Source organism: Oncorhynchus mykiss, chromosome 4, assembly GCF_057628025.1.
Source record: "Oncorhynchus mykiss isolate SJ-2025 chromosome 4, ASM5762802v1, whole genome shotgun sequence".
Classification (NCBI taxonomy): domain Eukaryota; kingdom Metazoa; phylum Chordata; class Actinopteri; order Salmoniformes; family Salmonidae; genus Oncorhynchus; species Oncorhynchus mykiss.
The window spans coordinates 13910475-13926801 of record NC_143025.1 but is presented as its reverse complement, the minus strand read 5'-3'; the positions used below and the strand labels follow the sequence as shown (position 1 = coordinate 13926801).

General features: G+C 40.4%; 2 protein-coding genes and 1 long non-coding RNA gene across 10 annotated transcripts; 1 reads left to right on the top strand and 2 right to left on the bottom strand.

Annotated features, from left to right (window-relative positions):
* Positions 1–529: 529 nt before the first annotated feature.
* On the bottom strand, positions 530–5188 carry LOC110522739 (acyl-coenzyme A thioesterase 1). Its single transcript, XM_021601215.3, has 10 exons — positions 4892–5188; positions 3997–4096; positions 3667–3857; positions 2781–2944; positions 2563–2679; positions 2181–2269; positions 1962–2055; positions 1764–1844; positions 1422–1563; positions 530–1155 (listed from the first exon to the last, which is right to left on the bottom strand). The coding sequence occupies exons 1-10, from the start codon at positions 5076–5078 to the stop codon at positions 1025–1027; spliced, it is 1296 nt and encodes a 431-aa protein (XP_021456890.2). The 5' UTR covers positions 5079–5188; the 3' UTR covers positions 530–1024.
* Positions 5189–7420: 2232 nt separating this feature from the next.
* On the bottom strand, positions 7421–12023 carry LOC110521328 (bile acid-CoA:amino acid N-acyltransferase). 8 transcript variants are annotated; one of them, XM_021598814.3, is made up of 11 exons: positions 11798–12023; positions 11223–11419; positions 11021–11120; positions 10730–10920; positions 10422–10591; positions 9383–9502; positions 9185–9267; positions 8983–9076; positions 8756–8836; positions 8436–8577; positions 7421–8006 (listed from the first exon to the last, which is right to left on the bottom strand). In XM_021598814.3, exons 2-11 carry the CDS (start codon positions 11416–11418, stop codon positions 7876–7878), a joined length of 1308 nt encoding a protein of 435 aa, XP_021454489.2. In that variant the 5' UTR covers position 11419; positions 11798–12023; the 3' UTR covers positions 7421–7875. The 8 variants fall into 8 exon arrangements, with proteins under 8 accessions (XP_021454489.2, XP_090089552.1, XP_021454488.2 ...); XM_090233426.1 differs by having other exon boundaries at positions 11784–12018; XM_021598813.3 differs by having other exon boundaries at positions 11794–12018.
* A 927-nt stretch (positions 12024–12950) lies between these two features.
* On the top strand, positions 12951–15949 carry LOC149983918 (uncharacterized). The gene is made up of 4 exons (XR_016495581.1): positions 12951–14087; positions 14366–14687; positions 14827–15162; positions 15476–15949. It is a non-coding gene; the product is annotated as an uncharacterized LOC149983918 (long non-coding RNA).
* Positions 15950–16327: the final 378 nt, after the last annotated feature.

Here is a 16327-nt window from a genome sequence, read left to right as displayed (position 1 = left end):
CCTAAAAATTGCCAAGGACTAATGCCACCCTAGTCACAGACTGTTCCCTCTGCTACCTCATGGGAAGCGGTACCGGAGCGCCAAGTCTAAGTCCAAAATGCTTCTCAACAGCTCCTACCCCCAAGCCATAAGACTGCTGAACAGCTAATCAAATTGCTACCCGGACTATTTGCATTGACACCCCCCCCCCCCCCCCCCCCACACACACACAAAAAAATGTAGCTGCTGCTACTCGCTGCTTATTATCTATGCATAGTCACTTTACACCTACTTACATGTAGAATTACCTCGAGTAATCTGTACCCCTGATAATTAGGTAATTAGTTTATTTAGTAAATATTCTTCTTAACTCTTATTTTTCTTAAAACTGCATTGTAAGTAGGGCTTGTAAGTAAGCATTTCATGTTAAGGTCTACCTACACCTGTTGTATTTGGCGCATGTGACAAATAACATTTTATTTGATTTATTTAGCAAAAATGAGCAAAAAATATATATTTCTAGATAAAAAACAACAACAATAAATAGATACACTCAGTTTACATTTATTGTATGACAACAATATTATGATTATACCTACCATGCTGTTTCACCTGTGGTGGCCTTGAAGTTCTACAGTACCGTAGTTTTACTATTAAATACCAGAGAGTGGATAGACATCTTTGAAAACAGGAAGAAAATCATTGATTCTTTGAAACTACAGAAATAATACACAAAGTCCTCTTCAGAATTCAGTGACATTGCTTCGGCACAAAGGACTGAAAACTAAGTTGAGATGTGTGGGTATAACTCAGACTTTCAGCGAAATCTTGAACTCATCTTGCACCAATGTGACGGTTGATGCTGTAGTACACTCCCACTGCATCTGGGCTGTTGTCATCTTAGTATCAATTCAGCATATTTTTGTTTGATTGTGATGACCTCAAAATCAGACTGTGGATCAATGCTCTGGAAGAGATGCTCTTGGTGAAAACCTAGAATCTTCTCTCACACGTAGGAGTGACGCAACCTGACGTAAGACAATGCTCACAGTCTGGAATGCACATGGGGTTTGACACTGTGACAGAGATGCTCTTGCAAAAAATCTAGAATCTTCTTCCATGAGTCTTCCTGTGCAACGGCGTGAGGTTTGGTGAGGCCTCCCCACAGCACTACCACTGCAACAAGTTGGAATGACTGCTTTAGATATAAGACATTTGAGACATGGTATTCCTATGACTGTGTAATGTAGACCTACATAAAAATGCATTCAAGTTAAAGTACATAAGAAAAATATAGAACTGTAGGATCATTAGTGAACTAGTTTCATCTGGTGTGGTAATGTTGAGCTAGAGCAAAACATTGCAAATCCCCGTGGTCCCAGAGTAATGCACAAGAACTATAAAAGCACAGTCTGTCTGCATGAATGACTCTGCAAAGGCACCTCTCTGTTGGCCTGGCTCCAACACAAAGGTGCACGCCCTGCAGTGGGGACCATACGGAGGTTCAATCAGGTGACCAGCTCCAGGGTAGGACAGAGTGGTCAGCAGGTGACTGTTCCCTGCTCTCTCCATCATCTGCGTCATCTGAGAAGGAGCAATTGATGGACTTTAACAGGGTTCCTATCCAAGCAATACTTCTCACAAGCAATTATCCCATTGACATCAATGCATGATTTACCCTAAAGCCTGAGTTCAGCTCATGGAGAATACATCCATTCACACAAATCCATTTTAAGAGTAGGCTACATAAGGACACACTCAATATTGACAGGAACATTGCTCACATCATCAGCTGATTCAACAGCGGCCCAATTCGTATCATCTTGTCCGACAACCAGTAGTAATGGACATGTTATCCTCCCCACCTGGGAAAATAACAAAAAATATTGATTTATATCAAGACCACCATTTTGTGAATGAGGAAAATATAATTTAAAACAAGCCGGCCGAGACCCAAGGTTCTGAAATGGTGAGTCTTTTACATCTACTTTCAGGTCAGAATCCTCTGGAATGGGTAGAAGAGTGTCCCTCCAAATTATGCAATTGTTCTCATCCATGCGAGACTTATGGACGTGTCTGCAAACACATGGTCAATGGTCAGGTGCAATTAATTAGTATGTTGTCCTCTCCCAAAGTCAATGCTATGCCAATATACAAACACATTCATATGCACATATACACAAACACATGTACAAACTCACTCTTTCATCACTTTGAAGGATTCCGCAATGGACTGGTTGGCTTTGAGTGTAAGAACATGGCTGCCACTGATGCACACACAACATATTGGCTAAAAAGGTAGACAACCGTTCATTTACACTGAACATATTGGATAATTACATTTTTTTCCCGAGAAACATACATCATTTAGACTCATACAGTGATCAATAAAATGTATAGATAGACATAAATGCAATTTACTTTCCAATATCACTGCATGCAACATGGTAAACATTTCGCAACCACAAATCGGAAAATCATACTGATGAATTAAGACAGGGGCATTATTGGTCTGGTGCAAGTACAAATGCATGTTTATCCAGAAAATGAACAGGAGATGAAAGGACTTGCATAGAGACGTACTTTTACAGTTTCTGAGACAGCGAGTGATAAAGCGACTGAGGCACCAAAGGACGTGCCAAGCAGGGCAATTTTGTCAGAGGCCACTAGAGGGTGATCCTGCAGCAGTCTGAAAGCATTCTGAGACAAGAAATCAACATTATATGTAAGACAGTGGTTTTCAAAGTCCCCAAGTCAATTCCTCTTTTGTATCTCCATAAGAAAATGGGGCAGATACACACCTCAATGTAATGGAAGCCAATGGTAGCAGCTTTCTGTGCATCTGGGAAGAGGTACATTAACGCCATGGCAGCAAAACCGTGGGATGCTAAGAGAGCAGCTCGATATTCCACCAGGCCGCCACCACCTCCCCACATGTCTAAAACTCCAGGGAAGGGTCCGGGACCTTCAGGATGACATGACAAAAAACATTATTGTTAGTGTTTACCTGAGAGCAGAGCATGCATCTTTACATCCATGTACTGTATAGTTCTTTAGTTCTGTCCTCCATAGTGATGGGGTCGGACTTTAAATATTGTTAATCATCAGTTGTACTAGAAACATGAGGAGTGCCATAGTCTGGTTTATACACCAGAAGTTAATGGTTATCTGTAGGAGGAATGTATATGGTGGAGGCAATTAAGCTTGGAATGTACTGAGTGAAGAAAAGACGATCACATGTTGGCAGGCACTGATAAGGGTGGAGAGATGTGGTTTAGTGAGGAAGGGTGCCGAGGTGCGGTCAGGTCACATTAAGGGAGAAGGAACAGTTTGTTGACACCATCACTACATCTTTATTACTAGACAGGAAGTTATGTTTAGAGAGGAGGAGACTCCTCCTAAACTGGGGTATATATACTACCACTGGTGGAACCATGTCTTTGTCTTATGCAGCTGTATAACCCAATGGGTGAATAAACATGGTTTTAGCTTTACTATTCATTTTCCAAGGTTAATTTAAACCTAACAAAAGTAAATCATTGATGTATTGTTGTATGTATCTTGAACCTAGTTCAAGCAACTAAAACATACACTCCCCTTGTAGTGAATGCAGTTACAGTGAACAACCACCGATACAAATTGTCCTGCACGGATGTGATCACTCAGTATACTAGGCATGTAGTTTACCTGGTGGCAGGAACAGGGTACCTGTGACCCCTCCCTCTGTGATGTCGACCCTGCGGACTCCGGGGGCCATGTACCAGCGCTCTGTGACGAAACTCGCCAGGGCCACCTGCTCTCTGAACCCCTGACTCACGTGTCCCCTGTACACAGAGATGTGCACCACCATGGGAGTGTGGACTTCTTTAATCCTGAATCTAAGGGTCAGAAAGTACCAACAGAACAGCTGGTGGCATCATTACATATGGTGGCAGCAGTGGGATACTGAGAGGTTCAAAAGCACACAATCTCCAAAAATGAAACGTTAACAAAATCAGATGGGGTTGAAGTGCTTACCTGAGTCCAGTTCTACTACCAGGTATTGGTCTCATGCTCGCCAACAAACCCATTGGATCAACACCCTCATATGTGCCCCCAAAACTTTCATCTTTGGCAACTATAAACAAAAAAACAAGGTCCAAACTACATGCACATAAAGTAGCACAGAGATTAATTTACGATTAAAATGTGTCTACTTTAGCCAAACATTTTTCACTTACACTGAGCAGTCTGTCAAAATCTTAGTCACATACTTTTTTTTACCTCTTTCAAGTACTTGATGATAATAGATCATTAACCTCGTCATACTATATCAATCTCAGACCAGTGGTGTAAAGCATTTAAGTAAAAAAATCTGTACTTTACTTTACCTTTTCAAAAAGAAAATGATGTATTTTTTACTTTTTAAAATAATTTTCCGACACCCAAATGTACTCCTTACATGTTAAATGCTTAGCAGGACAGGAAAATCGTCCAATTCACGAACTAATCAAGAGAACATCCCTGGTCATCCCTACTGCCTCTGATCTGGTGGACTCACGAAACACAAATGCTTAGTTTGTAAATTATGTCTGAGCGTTAGAGCGTGCCCCTGGCTATCCATAAATGTAAAAAAAATTGTGCCTTCTGGTTTGCTTAATACAATGAATTTGAAATGATTTATACTTTTACTTTTCATACTTAAGTATATTTTAGCAATTGCATTTACTCTTGATACTTAAGTACATTTAAAAGCAAATATTTCTCGACTTTTACTCAAGTAGTATTTTACTGGGTGACTTTCCATAATACTTCTATGAAGGTACTGTCTCAGACAAAGATGATTTAGCATTATTGCTGAATGTTTCCCATTGGTATTTAGAGGTGTTTCTTTAAAAATTGGTTAAAGATATGATGAAATAATATCTCTCACCTGTGACCCTTCCCTGAGCATCACTGACATAGTGCCCAAACGCCTCCCAGTAGTCTGTGTCTTCAGACTGATGTAAAGAATGTAGTGTGACCTCCTGTGTCGGTGGTAAGTTCCCCACAACCACATGGAACTTCTCATCAAAGAGGGCTCTCCATGGTTTTACAGTCAACACAGGAACAGAATTCATGTCACAGATTGTTGTAGTGGAAATGTCCTCTAAAACAAATGCATTGACCCTCTCGTAATAGAAACTAAGAGAAGATGCACCTTTGTTTGTCTGAACTGGCTGAACCCTATATTACAGAAATGTTCTGGGATGCTTTGCCCTTACAGGGACTGCCCGTGCGTATTTATGAACTATGACTTCATGTATTAGATCACTGTCCTTGATCTCCCACGCACTTTGTCATCAACAAAGAACCGGATATCACCAGTTTAACATCTAACTCCAGACAAAATACTGCATGAAACAGCCTTTATCATGGGTCTCCTTGACATTGAAATCAATTAATAACATTCAACAATGAACATGTCAGAGAGTACATTTCTCTAAACTTCACAAACAATATTTATCAGACCTCAAAACATGATGATAACGTCCTTCTAGTGTAAGGACGGTATGAAAAGACTGTCTGAAATTTCAGCCTGTTTTAGTGGGTTGGAGTTTTGGCCTCCCTGCCTAGTTAAAGCTGCAATAGAACTTTTTGGGAGACCCGACCAAATTCACATAGAAATGTTTATTATAAATCTGTCATTCTCATCGAAAGCAAGTCTAAGAAGCGGTAGATCTATACCATGTCCGCAATTTCTATGCTTTGTGTTCTTCGTTTTTTTTCAGTTTTGTACACCAGCTTCAAACAGCTGAAAATACAATATTTTTGGTTATAAAAAAGATATATCACCGCGGTTTAAATACTTGCTTGTTTTGTCACAAACTGAAATTAGGCAAACTATTAGAATTTTAGCACCCAGGAAAAGGCAGTGATTTCTGAATAGTGCATCTTTAACAGAACAAAAGGAAAGACAGTTCCCGAACCTCTCTGCCAATAACAGTATATTCTCCTCCCCACTCAGACCACTCCCAGGCCTATCAAAATTCTTGCTTGAGAAATGGCTCTTTACTAAGAAGTTATTTATGGAGCTTATCTCATTGACCAGAAGAGGCAGCTCGAATACATTTCAATTTACATCATATGTACATTAACATTTCAATTTACATTAGCAACGGAATGTCATGTGCCGAGAGATTGTTTGGGGGCTTGGCAAGGGACATTTACTATAAATACCTCAGCAGACACTAGCCAGTGAGCATGTTACAACTATGCAAGCGACTTTTCATCTTAACCATATTACACTTTTGAATAATGCAACAATTCACAAGCATGGGCAGACAAATGGCTTATTTCTTGTTGTCTGTAGGCTACACTCATTAGCCTACAATTTTGCTGACATGACAAAAGCACAGACTTGCTAACAGCATGTCTTCATCAAGAAACGTTAACCTATCAAAAATGTACGATTGCTCTTCTCATACAATATAAAACAACAGCAGGCCTACCTTACAACAAACCAGGCTTCATTTTTATCAATATCATGCAAATCATTACGTGGTAAAAGCTAATTGCGACTGACAAAGTGTTTTATTTAACCATATGACCTGATTAGAAAAATTATCTGGTTCCATCATAGCTCATATAACATTTTAAAAAAAAATAATTTTTACCGTTGATTTATTACTATGACATACCGTTCAACCGTTCAACGTGGGTCCAGAGTTGGTTAGGTTACCAGATCAGGAAAAACTCTTTGAGCCTCAGGAAAGTAATTTGCCCCTCATGACTGCATTTCGCTACACTCACATTAACATCTGCTAACCATGTGTATGTGACCAATAAAATTGGATTTTGATTTGACTGTAGGACCTGTGGTGCCACCTTTGAAATCAACACACAATATTACAAATTAAAAACATCTCTAATTTGTATGATAGTATCAACATAAAAAAATAAGTAGCGGCCGAGCGAGTATGGGCTTCCATAGTTTTACATGGCTCAGTACAGCCGACTACTGTGCCAATTTCAGAATGGAACATGCTGTAAAGCTGTAACTGTAATTTCAAATAAAAGTCTCAAATATTAGGAAAATGTCTATACATTTCAGTTGTTTCAAAAACTTTGCTCTGCTATTACCATTTATACTATAGGACTGTTGGGCTGAACGAGAATTCTGTTTACAATGATCCGCTTGGAGGAGGGGGGAGGGGGGAGAGAACAACTGTAGGGCAAGTGCATGACCTCGTGAGGTAGTGCCCGAGATGTGATCATTTTGTAAATTTACATTACAATAGTGTCACTTGAGAATCAATACCTCTCGAGAACCTCTTGATATTTTGTGAATGAGAATAGTGACTTTGTTTGATATTAAAATGGTCAAACGGAAACAATCACAGTAAGGTACACAACTGTTATCCAGAGATGATTTGATATTCAGATAAAAACTGACCATGAAAAAAAGGAATGAGGTGAGTTCTTACATTTTCAAACGCTTTCCTTTATTCAAGGAAGACAATAGGAAGACAATTTTGTACAACCTATTAGTAGTAGCGCCTTTGTAAAAGTAGAAATGCACATTAGTAAATTATCAGGTTTAGATGCAATATTGCTAGTGACAGCAGTAAAACTGGAAAGAAAGCAGTGATAACGTCTATTTAATTGAAATGAAAGACTGTATGAAACATTTGTAACAATGCACTAACTCTGAGAGATCTTCTCAATCTTTGAACGTTATGGCTCGTGTTGATCACCAAAACCAGGAGAAAGGGAATGACACGAAATTTGGATTAAGACATAGGCTCGTCGATTTATGTGGTTTAATCCCATGCACACTTGTGTCAACATAATTATTTTTTCATCACATCTCTGATGAGAATTAAGATAAGTCATAATTGCAAAAAATGTAATAATATGTCTGTGTCTCTGGCCTGGTCACAGATTTGACTGTGAGGTCACATCTGTGCTTCGATATAGGTGCTCCTCCAGAAAAGAAAGGATCTTCTTCCAGGAGTCTTCCTGTGCGTGACCGTGTGGTGCTGTCTCTCCTCCCCAAAGAACCACCACTGCAATCAAATCAGGAGGGGAAGCATCAAACATAAAGAGAACAAGTATGATTATTCCACTGCTTCACACAACCCATTTCTATATGTTTGCTAGAAACAGCCATGGAAACAAGTCATTACTTTTAAATTGCTCTTCAGACTGACAGTATGTAATGTACTTGATTTAAATTGTATTTATTGCCTCGTAAAACATTAACGGGGAGTAATTTGTCCATCTCCAGGCAAAACAAACAGCATGTGTGACGAGAGTTCTTCACATATTACCAGACAAATGAGTCATTGCAACCATATTACTGTGATAATGTGTGTTGTATTGTCGATTAGCAGTAGAAAATGACATCCCCAAAACAGAAAATAAGATACTGTCAAACTGTCTCTGATAATAACAAGGACACAAACACACCAAACACACAAGCAACGTTAAATTACACTTTTGTTTTGTCTCAGCCACCATGAAGTTGCTGGCACGGATATGAGGACTATACGGAGGTTCAATCAGGTGACCAGCTCCAGGGTAGGACAGAGTGGTCAGCAGGTGACTGTTTCCTGCTTTCTCCATCATCTGCTTCATCTGAGGAGGCACAAGAACTCTGTCAGATCTACATCAAAGTGTTGGGCGTCAAAAACATATTGTATATATATATATATATATTTTTTTTTACAGTAGAACCACTTAAAAAATTACAGTAGTACCACTTAATAATACATATTTCTGCAGCAATCCAAGCATTGTTAGAAAATGTACTCACGTCCTCTGCTGACTCAGTGGCAGGCCAGTTTTGGTCATCCTCACCCACTATCATTAGAACAGGACATTTCAGCTGCCCCACCTAACCAGGACACAACAGTAAACCATGGGGATAGACAATACTACATACCTTATAAAGTCAAACAGACAAGGGAGAACAGCTATAAAGTGAGTACAATGAGGGTATAGGTTAAAATCAGGGTAAAATCCAGTTTGAGTTAAACCCACATCCACTTTCTTGGTTGGATCAGTTGGAATGGGTAGGAGCAGATCCCGCCAGATCACTCGATTCTCCTCATCATAGCGAGTGTTACGGACGTTTCTAGGAAATTAAACACACAGACGAGTAAGTTCAATTTAATTATTATTAGAGGATCAAAGTGGAAGCACAAATGCATACACATCTTTAAACATGTGATAGTACACATACTTATTAATCTCGCCGAAGACATCAGAGAGTGAGCCTTTCACCGGCTGGACATGACTGCCACTCACACATACCAAACACCTGGGCTGAGGGAGGACCAACAGTTTAAGACACCGAAATACAAACACACACAGACAAAAACACAAATATATACACACAACTACACATTATTCTGCCAGTGTGGTAAGAGCACTCTCCTACCTGAATCACAGTGGAGTACACGGCCATCCCCAAAGCCACTGAGGTCCCAAAGGACAGGCCCAGTATCGCTATACTGTCCCCACACACCTGAGGGTGCTGTTTTAGAACAGTGAACGCAGCCTAGAGTGAAAAATAGAACATTTCATATGAACTACAACTGCGGTTAGTGTGTCCGCCCTGAGAATGGAAGGTTGGGAGTTCGATCCCCGGCCAAGTCATACCAAACACTGTAAAAATGGGACCCGATGCATCCCTGCTTGGCCCTCAGCATTAAGGAGATAAGGAGATAGATTGGGGTTAAGGCCCTGCGATAGACTAGCGTCCCGTCAAGGGGATGTATCACGCTACAGAAACAGGAGATATAGTAGGCTCCTGCCCTATGAGTCGTTCCGGCTCGCACAAACCAAGGCTCGTGAAAGGCTACTTACTAAGACTGTCGTACAAAACTTGATTTTAAATTGTTACCATAGCAGTCATATTGTGACACAGGATATTTGGTTTCTTTATTACTGTAGTAATAACTTTATTAAATATTAATGTAAGTACCACAAAAGTGGGAGAAGGTTACATTTTAGTAATTTAGCAGATGCTCTTATCCAGAGCGACTTACAGTAGTGAGTGCATACATTTCTCATACTTTTTGTATTGTAGGAAATAGGTCTAGTTGTCTAGTCATGTTCTCTTTAAGGTTCATACTTCAACATACGTAACCCAATGACACATTTTACAACACACTATTAAGATAAGAACAAAATCCAATGTCAGTTCCTACAAATAACAGTTGAATGTGTATGTTGCGCAAGGGATTGGTTGCACAGACAAGGTGAATGAACCTTTGGATGAGCTTTGTGGGTTTAATTACCTACAGCTTATAGCTTCCTTCCTGAATAAGAATACACCATATACAGAGCATATCACCTTGTGAAAGTAAAATATATGCTATATATCAGTTGATCACTGTCATTTGAGGCACCTATGACACTAAATATGACAGTGCAGATCAGCCAAAATGCAGTGGTCTAGTAACATATACTGGTACCTCAAAGTATTCGTTCCCCACATGAGAGGTTGAGCCCCCAGAGGTCCGGGGTGTCATGTACTCCAGGGCCAGAGAGACAAAGCCATGCGACGACAGGAGGGCAGAGCGATACTCCACCAGACCGCCACCTCCACCCCACAGGTCCAACAGGGCAGGGAAGGGCCCGGGTCCTTCCAACACAACATGGTCTGTTCAGACCTGGGCTATATGCACTCCACTTATGATAATCATATCTAAATCATATCTTTGGATGATTTTAATTGTAATTATTGAAAGTGGGGTGTATGTAGCTAAAAACTATGACATACCTGGTGGCAGGAATAGGGTCCCTGTGATCCCTCCCTCTGTGATGTCGACCCTGCGGACTCCTGGGGCCATGTACCAGCGCTCTGTGACGACACTCGCCAGGGCCACCTGCTCTCTGAAACCCTGACTCATGTGTCCCCTGTACACAGAGATGTGCACCACCATGGGAGTGTGGACCTCCTTCTTCCTCAACCTAAAATTACAAGACATTGTTTATAATTCAACTGGTGTCCTTTAATGACAAAATTACAACTTTATCAATGTATTATTTTTAGGGTGGCGTTTCAGTTTACCTGAGTCCAATTCTACTGCCAGGTACTGGTCTCATGCTCCACAACAGTCCCATGGGTTCCACGCCATCATATGTCCCTCCTAAACTAGAATCATTGGCAACTGTAAAGATATTTGGGTAGTTTATGTGAGAGGTTTTAAATATGAATTGAACTCTTCAGATTATTGATAACTGATGTGTGACATTAAATACAAGTAGCCTACCATTTACAAATCCTGTAGCATCACTAACATAGTGGCCAAAGGCCTCCCAGTAGTCGCCATCATCTGAGTGGATCAGCGCGTGCAAGGTGATATCTTGAATTTGTGACAAATTTTGGACGATTAAACTGAACTTTTCATCGATTAGTCCCCTGGATGGGTGAAGCAAAAGCATGGGCGACGCTGCTTTTTCAGTCATCCTGTCAAAATTGCATAGAAATTTCCTCTCAACAAAGAGACACCGACATATAACGTTAGTAAGTAGCTTAAATTGTGAAATGGGACACCAAAGTTAAGGAGGATCAAAGTTCATGTTGACAGACTGAGCGTCATTGGCTAGAGCTTGAAAGACTCAGAGCAGCATGCATTGGAAGTGTTTACCTCTTACAGTAAGTAGGCTACTGTGTAACAACCAATTCAGACAACAATAAACAATGTAGCATCACACAACAGTTATTATCGCCCGCACAAAAGAAAGTGTTGCCTAATATACCATATTCTGGAAGTCTTAATTAATAACGTTAATGTCGCCAGCTTCTACAAAAACGTAGCATATAACATTACGCAGTTTTACCAACTTGCCCGTGTTGTCCTAACAACTGCTGTAGGAAACGGCTATTGCAATTAGGTGTCGATGCCTTCTGTATTGGGTCTGCAAATTGTGCCTTACAAGATTTGCATTGTGTGTCTTATGCTTTAAAAATCCACATTCCTATGGGCTAAGTTTCTCTCATGAGTCAAATTCAAAACAGTGGAAGTCCGGCATTGACAGGACTGGGGCAGAGCGAGACGACGCAGTGGATTATGTTTTTTTTAAGGTGGAACATGGTTTGCCAAATTAAAGGAGGCTCGACATATTGTAGAGGAAGTTAGGTAGGCTAATATGCTACAGGTTTTTTGGTAGAACACTTTATTTGAACGAAGTTTTGTAACCTATGTCTAATAATTGCTACAAAACATTTTATAGCTTTTTTATAGCATTTTTATAGCAACGAACTGGAGTTGTAACTATGTAGTTACATGCCAAAATTGCATTCCAAACTGAAGATCATGATTAGGTGATTATTGGAGTCAGGTGCGTTAGCTGGGGCTGCAACACAACTGTGACACCAATCAGACCCTCAAGGACTGGAATTGCCCACCCCTACATGTGTTTTTGGCCAGAAGAAAGATGTTTGAAAGAATTTGGAAACCTTAATTGTCCACCTTGAGGAGTGGGACATTTCCATGTGAGAGAGATATACAGTACCAGTCAAAAGTTCAGACACACCTACTTATTCCAAGGTTTTTATTTTCCAAGGTCTTTATTTTTACTATTTTCTACATTGTAGAATATAGTGAAGACATCAAAACTATGAAATAACACATGGAATCATGTAGTAACCCCCAAAAAGTGTTAAACAAATCAACATATATTTGAGATTCTTCAATGTAGGTACCCATTGCCTTGATGACAGCTTTGCACACTCTTGGAATTCTCGCAACCAGCTTCATGAGGTATGGAATGATTTTCCAACAGTCTTGAAGGAGTTCCCACATATGCTGAGCACTTGTTGGCTGCTTTTCCTTTTCCTGCTTTTCCGTTGGCTGAGATCCAACTCATCCCAAACCATCACAATTAGGTTGAGGTCGGGAGATTGTGGAGGCCAGGTCATCTGATGCAATACACCATTACTCTCCTTCCCTTGTCCTATCCCCCTGTATGACCCATGACTGGCACCGCGGTCTAAGGCTCTGCATCTCAGTGCTGGAGGCATCACTACAGACCCTGGTCCGATCCTGGCTGTATCACAACTGGCCGTGATCGGGAGTCCCATAGAGCAGCGCACAACTGGCCCAGCATCGTCCGTGTTAGGGGAGGGTTTGGCCTGGGTAGGCTATCATTGTAAATAAGAATTTGTTCTTAACTGACCTTTCCTAGTTAAATAAAGGTAAAATAAAATAAATAAATGTACCCATAATTCTCATTTCCATGTAAAGCTTGTTCGCAATAAACCCAGCCATTGGCTGAATTTTCAGAGAAAGAGAGAGGGAGAGAGACAGAAAGAGGAGAGCTCTCATGTAGGCAAATTCAAATTACATTACATAAGGAGAGATGGAAAAGATGACAATACTGTTTCCTCTATTTTACAGCTTCAAAGGGCTCTCAGTAGTGGGACTATTAATATCTTAGTAATATAGGAAGACACAAAATAAATCATGCTAAACAAGTAAGATTCATCCCATCAAAACAGAAGGCACAATGGATAGGCTTCAGAGTGAATTGGAGTAAGCCTAAACTACTTAAAACGTAGCTCCACTGTAAACAAGCTAATGGCTCTTTATACAGTCAACTGGATCCAGTTCATGAGGTTGAGTAAAATATATTTCAGATAGACATAAAAAAGATTAATGAAAATGCTCTTCAAACCACAGATGGTTAACCAAGTAAGTTTTTAAAGGATACCATGCTGAAAAGGGGAAAACTTGAGAGAGGATGAATTCACCATATCCAATATTGAAGTTCAACAGCCAAGCTGCTTCATGGCCTTTATTTTATGCTCCATAAGGAGGAAGCAGGAAGGATTGTCAAAAAGAAGATGTGGTAGGAGTGTTGACACAAGTATAGAAATGGAGAGAGAGAGAGAGAGATGCAGAAGGAGGAAGGTACATAGTTTGTTCGAATGTACCAGTGCAAAGAGAGAAAGAGAGTAGAAATCAAGAGTTGAATACATAGCATTACAGTATATCAGGAACTACATCTCGAGACAGTTGGACCAACCAGACATTACTGAGTCTCTCACTCTCACTGTGTCCGAGAGAAGCTGAGCCTCAGAATCTACAAGATGAGGAACTTACTGATAATCACCATCCTCTCCTTCATGACAGGTAATAAGCATGTTATACCACTCTATAACAATGTAATAACACCTAGTTAGTCTTCATATAAAAACTTTTACTCTAGAGTTTGGACTACCAATTTGTTTTGGATAATATGATGCCACCTCTGTTTTAAAATGTCTCATCTCAATATTGATAGCTGCATTATTGAGGAAAGTGTTTACTTCCTAAGACTGTGATATGGGGTAGTTTTATCTACCTTAGTTGAATGCAGTGACTGTATAAGACTGCTTGCTAAATGACATAGATGTAAATGTCAATCTCAGGTTGAGAGCTGCCTTGAAGTGGAAGGATACTCAGGAGGAACTGCCATCTTCAACTGTAAATACCCAGACGCATATAAAAGCAACCAGAAATGTTTCTGTTAGAAGTCCAGCCAGAGTTGTGAAGAGAAAATTAGCAGTGAGACAAAGAGCCCCTGGGAGAACAAGGACATATTCTCTCTGAAAGACACTGACAGTAAACTCTTCACGGTGGTCATCGAAAAACGGGATTATAGAGATGAAGGATGCTACTACTATGTTGCGGACACACCAGACACGTCGTCAACTTGCTGTAGGACTAAGGTGGAGCTGGAAGTAAAGGAAGGTGAGAGACTTTCACTTTAATTTAACTCAATTATTAATTCCCTGTGTGATGAGAATAATGAGTCACGGCGGTCAGTCAACTAAGGGTGAACGGAAAGACTGAGTTTATTAATAAAGGCAGAGTTTTTTTCCATTGACAGATAACTGCTGTAGGAGATCATTCACAGAGACTGCTTATCTGGGAGGAACCGCTACCATCAGCTGCAAGTATCCAAATGACCATAAGGACAGAATCAAGTATTTCTGCAAAAAATATGGTCTCTTCATCTGTAAATGCAATATAGATTTACAATCTTGAAAAGAATCGAATGAACAAGGTCCATTTTTTTGTGTCTGACAAGACAAGGGAAGAGAGAGAGTCTTCACTATGACCATCACCAATCTGACTGGGGAGAATACAGGGATATTCTGTTGTGGTGGGAAAACTACTGCCTACATTGACCTGATCACTGAAGTACAACTTAATGGTATTAATGGTAAGTGTAAGGTTTGCCATTCATATCATCTATTCAGCACAGTTTTTTTTCCTTCAATTTATTTAGATTTTAGACAACAGAGAAATATGGCCTACTAGTAAATTGGTCACAAAGCTGCTATTTTTGCTTTGGGTTAGATGGACCGTGTATTTGTGTGTTTCTTTGAATATGCAGAGTATAAAACACAATTCTATAGAATAGCCTTCCATAGTACAAATACAGTTAGCACTTCCTGTTTTGTTGCTTACTTTCCTTATCAAATTGTCTTTCCTTGTATCCTCTTTCTTTGCCTCCTTCTCCAATCTCATTGAAGTGACCACCACCGCAGTGACCACCACACTGAACACCATGTCTCCTGCATCTTCATCCATGTCACCATCAACACTAAGACAATGTACCTTTGATAAGTAAATTTGGTTCTAGGGCAGGTAGCTTAGCAGTTAAGAGCATTGTTTCGGTTGCTGGTTCAAATCCCCAAGCCGACCACATGACAAATCTGCTGATGTGCCCTTGAGCATGGCACTTAACCCTAATTGCTCCTGTAAATTGCTCTGGATTAGAGCGTGCCAAATGACTAACCCTAACCCTAACCTCAACTCAAAAACCTAACCTTAACCCTAAACCTAACCCAAGCTACTAACCCTAAAACTAACCCTAGCTCCTAACCCTAACTCTTAACATAATTCTAACCCTGTCACTAATTCTAACCTTAAACCACCTATAATTAGCATTTGACCTCGTGGGGACTAAGAAAATGTCCACAGGAGCTGCCTCCTCAACACACAGGGTAAGAGCAGAAGGGGAATAATATAAATGTGTGTGTGTGTGTGTGTGTGTGTGTGTGTGTGTGTGTGTGTGTGTGTGTGTGTGTGTGTGTGTGTGTGTGAGAGAGAGAGGTTATGTAAGTGTGTCAAACTATGTTCTCTCCTTCAGCATGTACTCCTCATCATCTTCTTTCTTTCTCTGCTCATCCTCTTCCTCCTTTCCCTCTTCCTCCTCTTCTTCCTTCTCTTCAGGGTGGCCATGGTGCAATAAAACTGCACCCCCTACAGCTAGACTCAGGTCCGGTGACCACAACCAATTTACCCACAAACCCATCTGACTCACTCCACTACGCCAGTGTCAACTTCCACAAGATCCCCAGGAGGCCCAACGAAGCCACCGC

Bases quoted from the DNA above. Each gene is read 5' to 3' on its own strand.
- LOC110522739 (XM_021601215.3), bottom strand. From the start codon at position 5,078: ATGAATTCTGTTCCTGTGTTGACTGTAAAACCATGGAGAGCCCTCTTT. The intron at 2,270-2,562 runs GTACGTCTCTAT...CTACCTTTTTAG, and splicing joins CTGTCTCAGAAACTGTAAAA to CCAATATGTTGTGTGTGCAT. The intron at 1,564-1,763 runs GTGAGCAATGTT...GCTCCTTCTCAG, and splicing joins CTGTTGAATCAGCTGATGAT to ATGACGCAGATGATGGAGAG.
- LOC110521328 (XM_021598814.3), bottom strand. From the start codon at position 11,418: ATGACTGAAAAAGCAGCGTCGCCCATGCTTTTGCTTCACCCATCCAGG. The intron at 9,503-10,421 runs GTACCAGTATAT...TTTTCACTCTAG, and splicing joins TGGGGAACGAATACTTTGAG to GCTGCGTTCACTGTTCTAAA. The intron at 8,578-8,755 runs GTGAGTACATTT...GTGCCTCCTCAG, and splicing joins CCACTGAGTCAGCAGAGGAC to ATGAAGCAGATGATGGAGAA.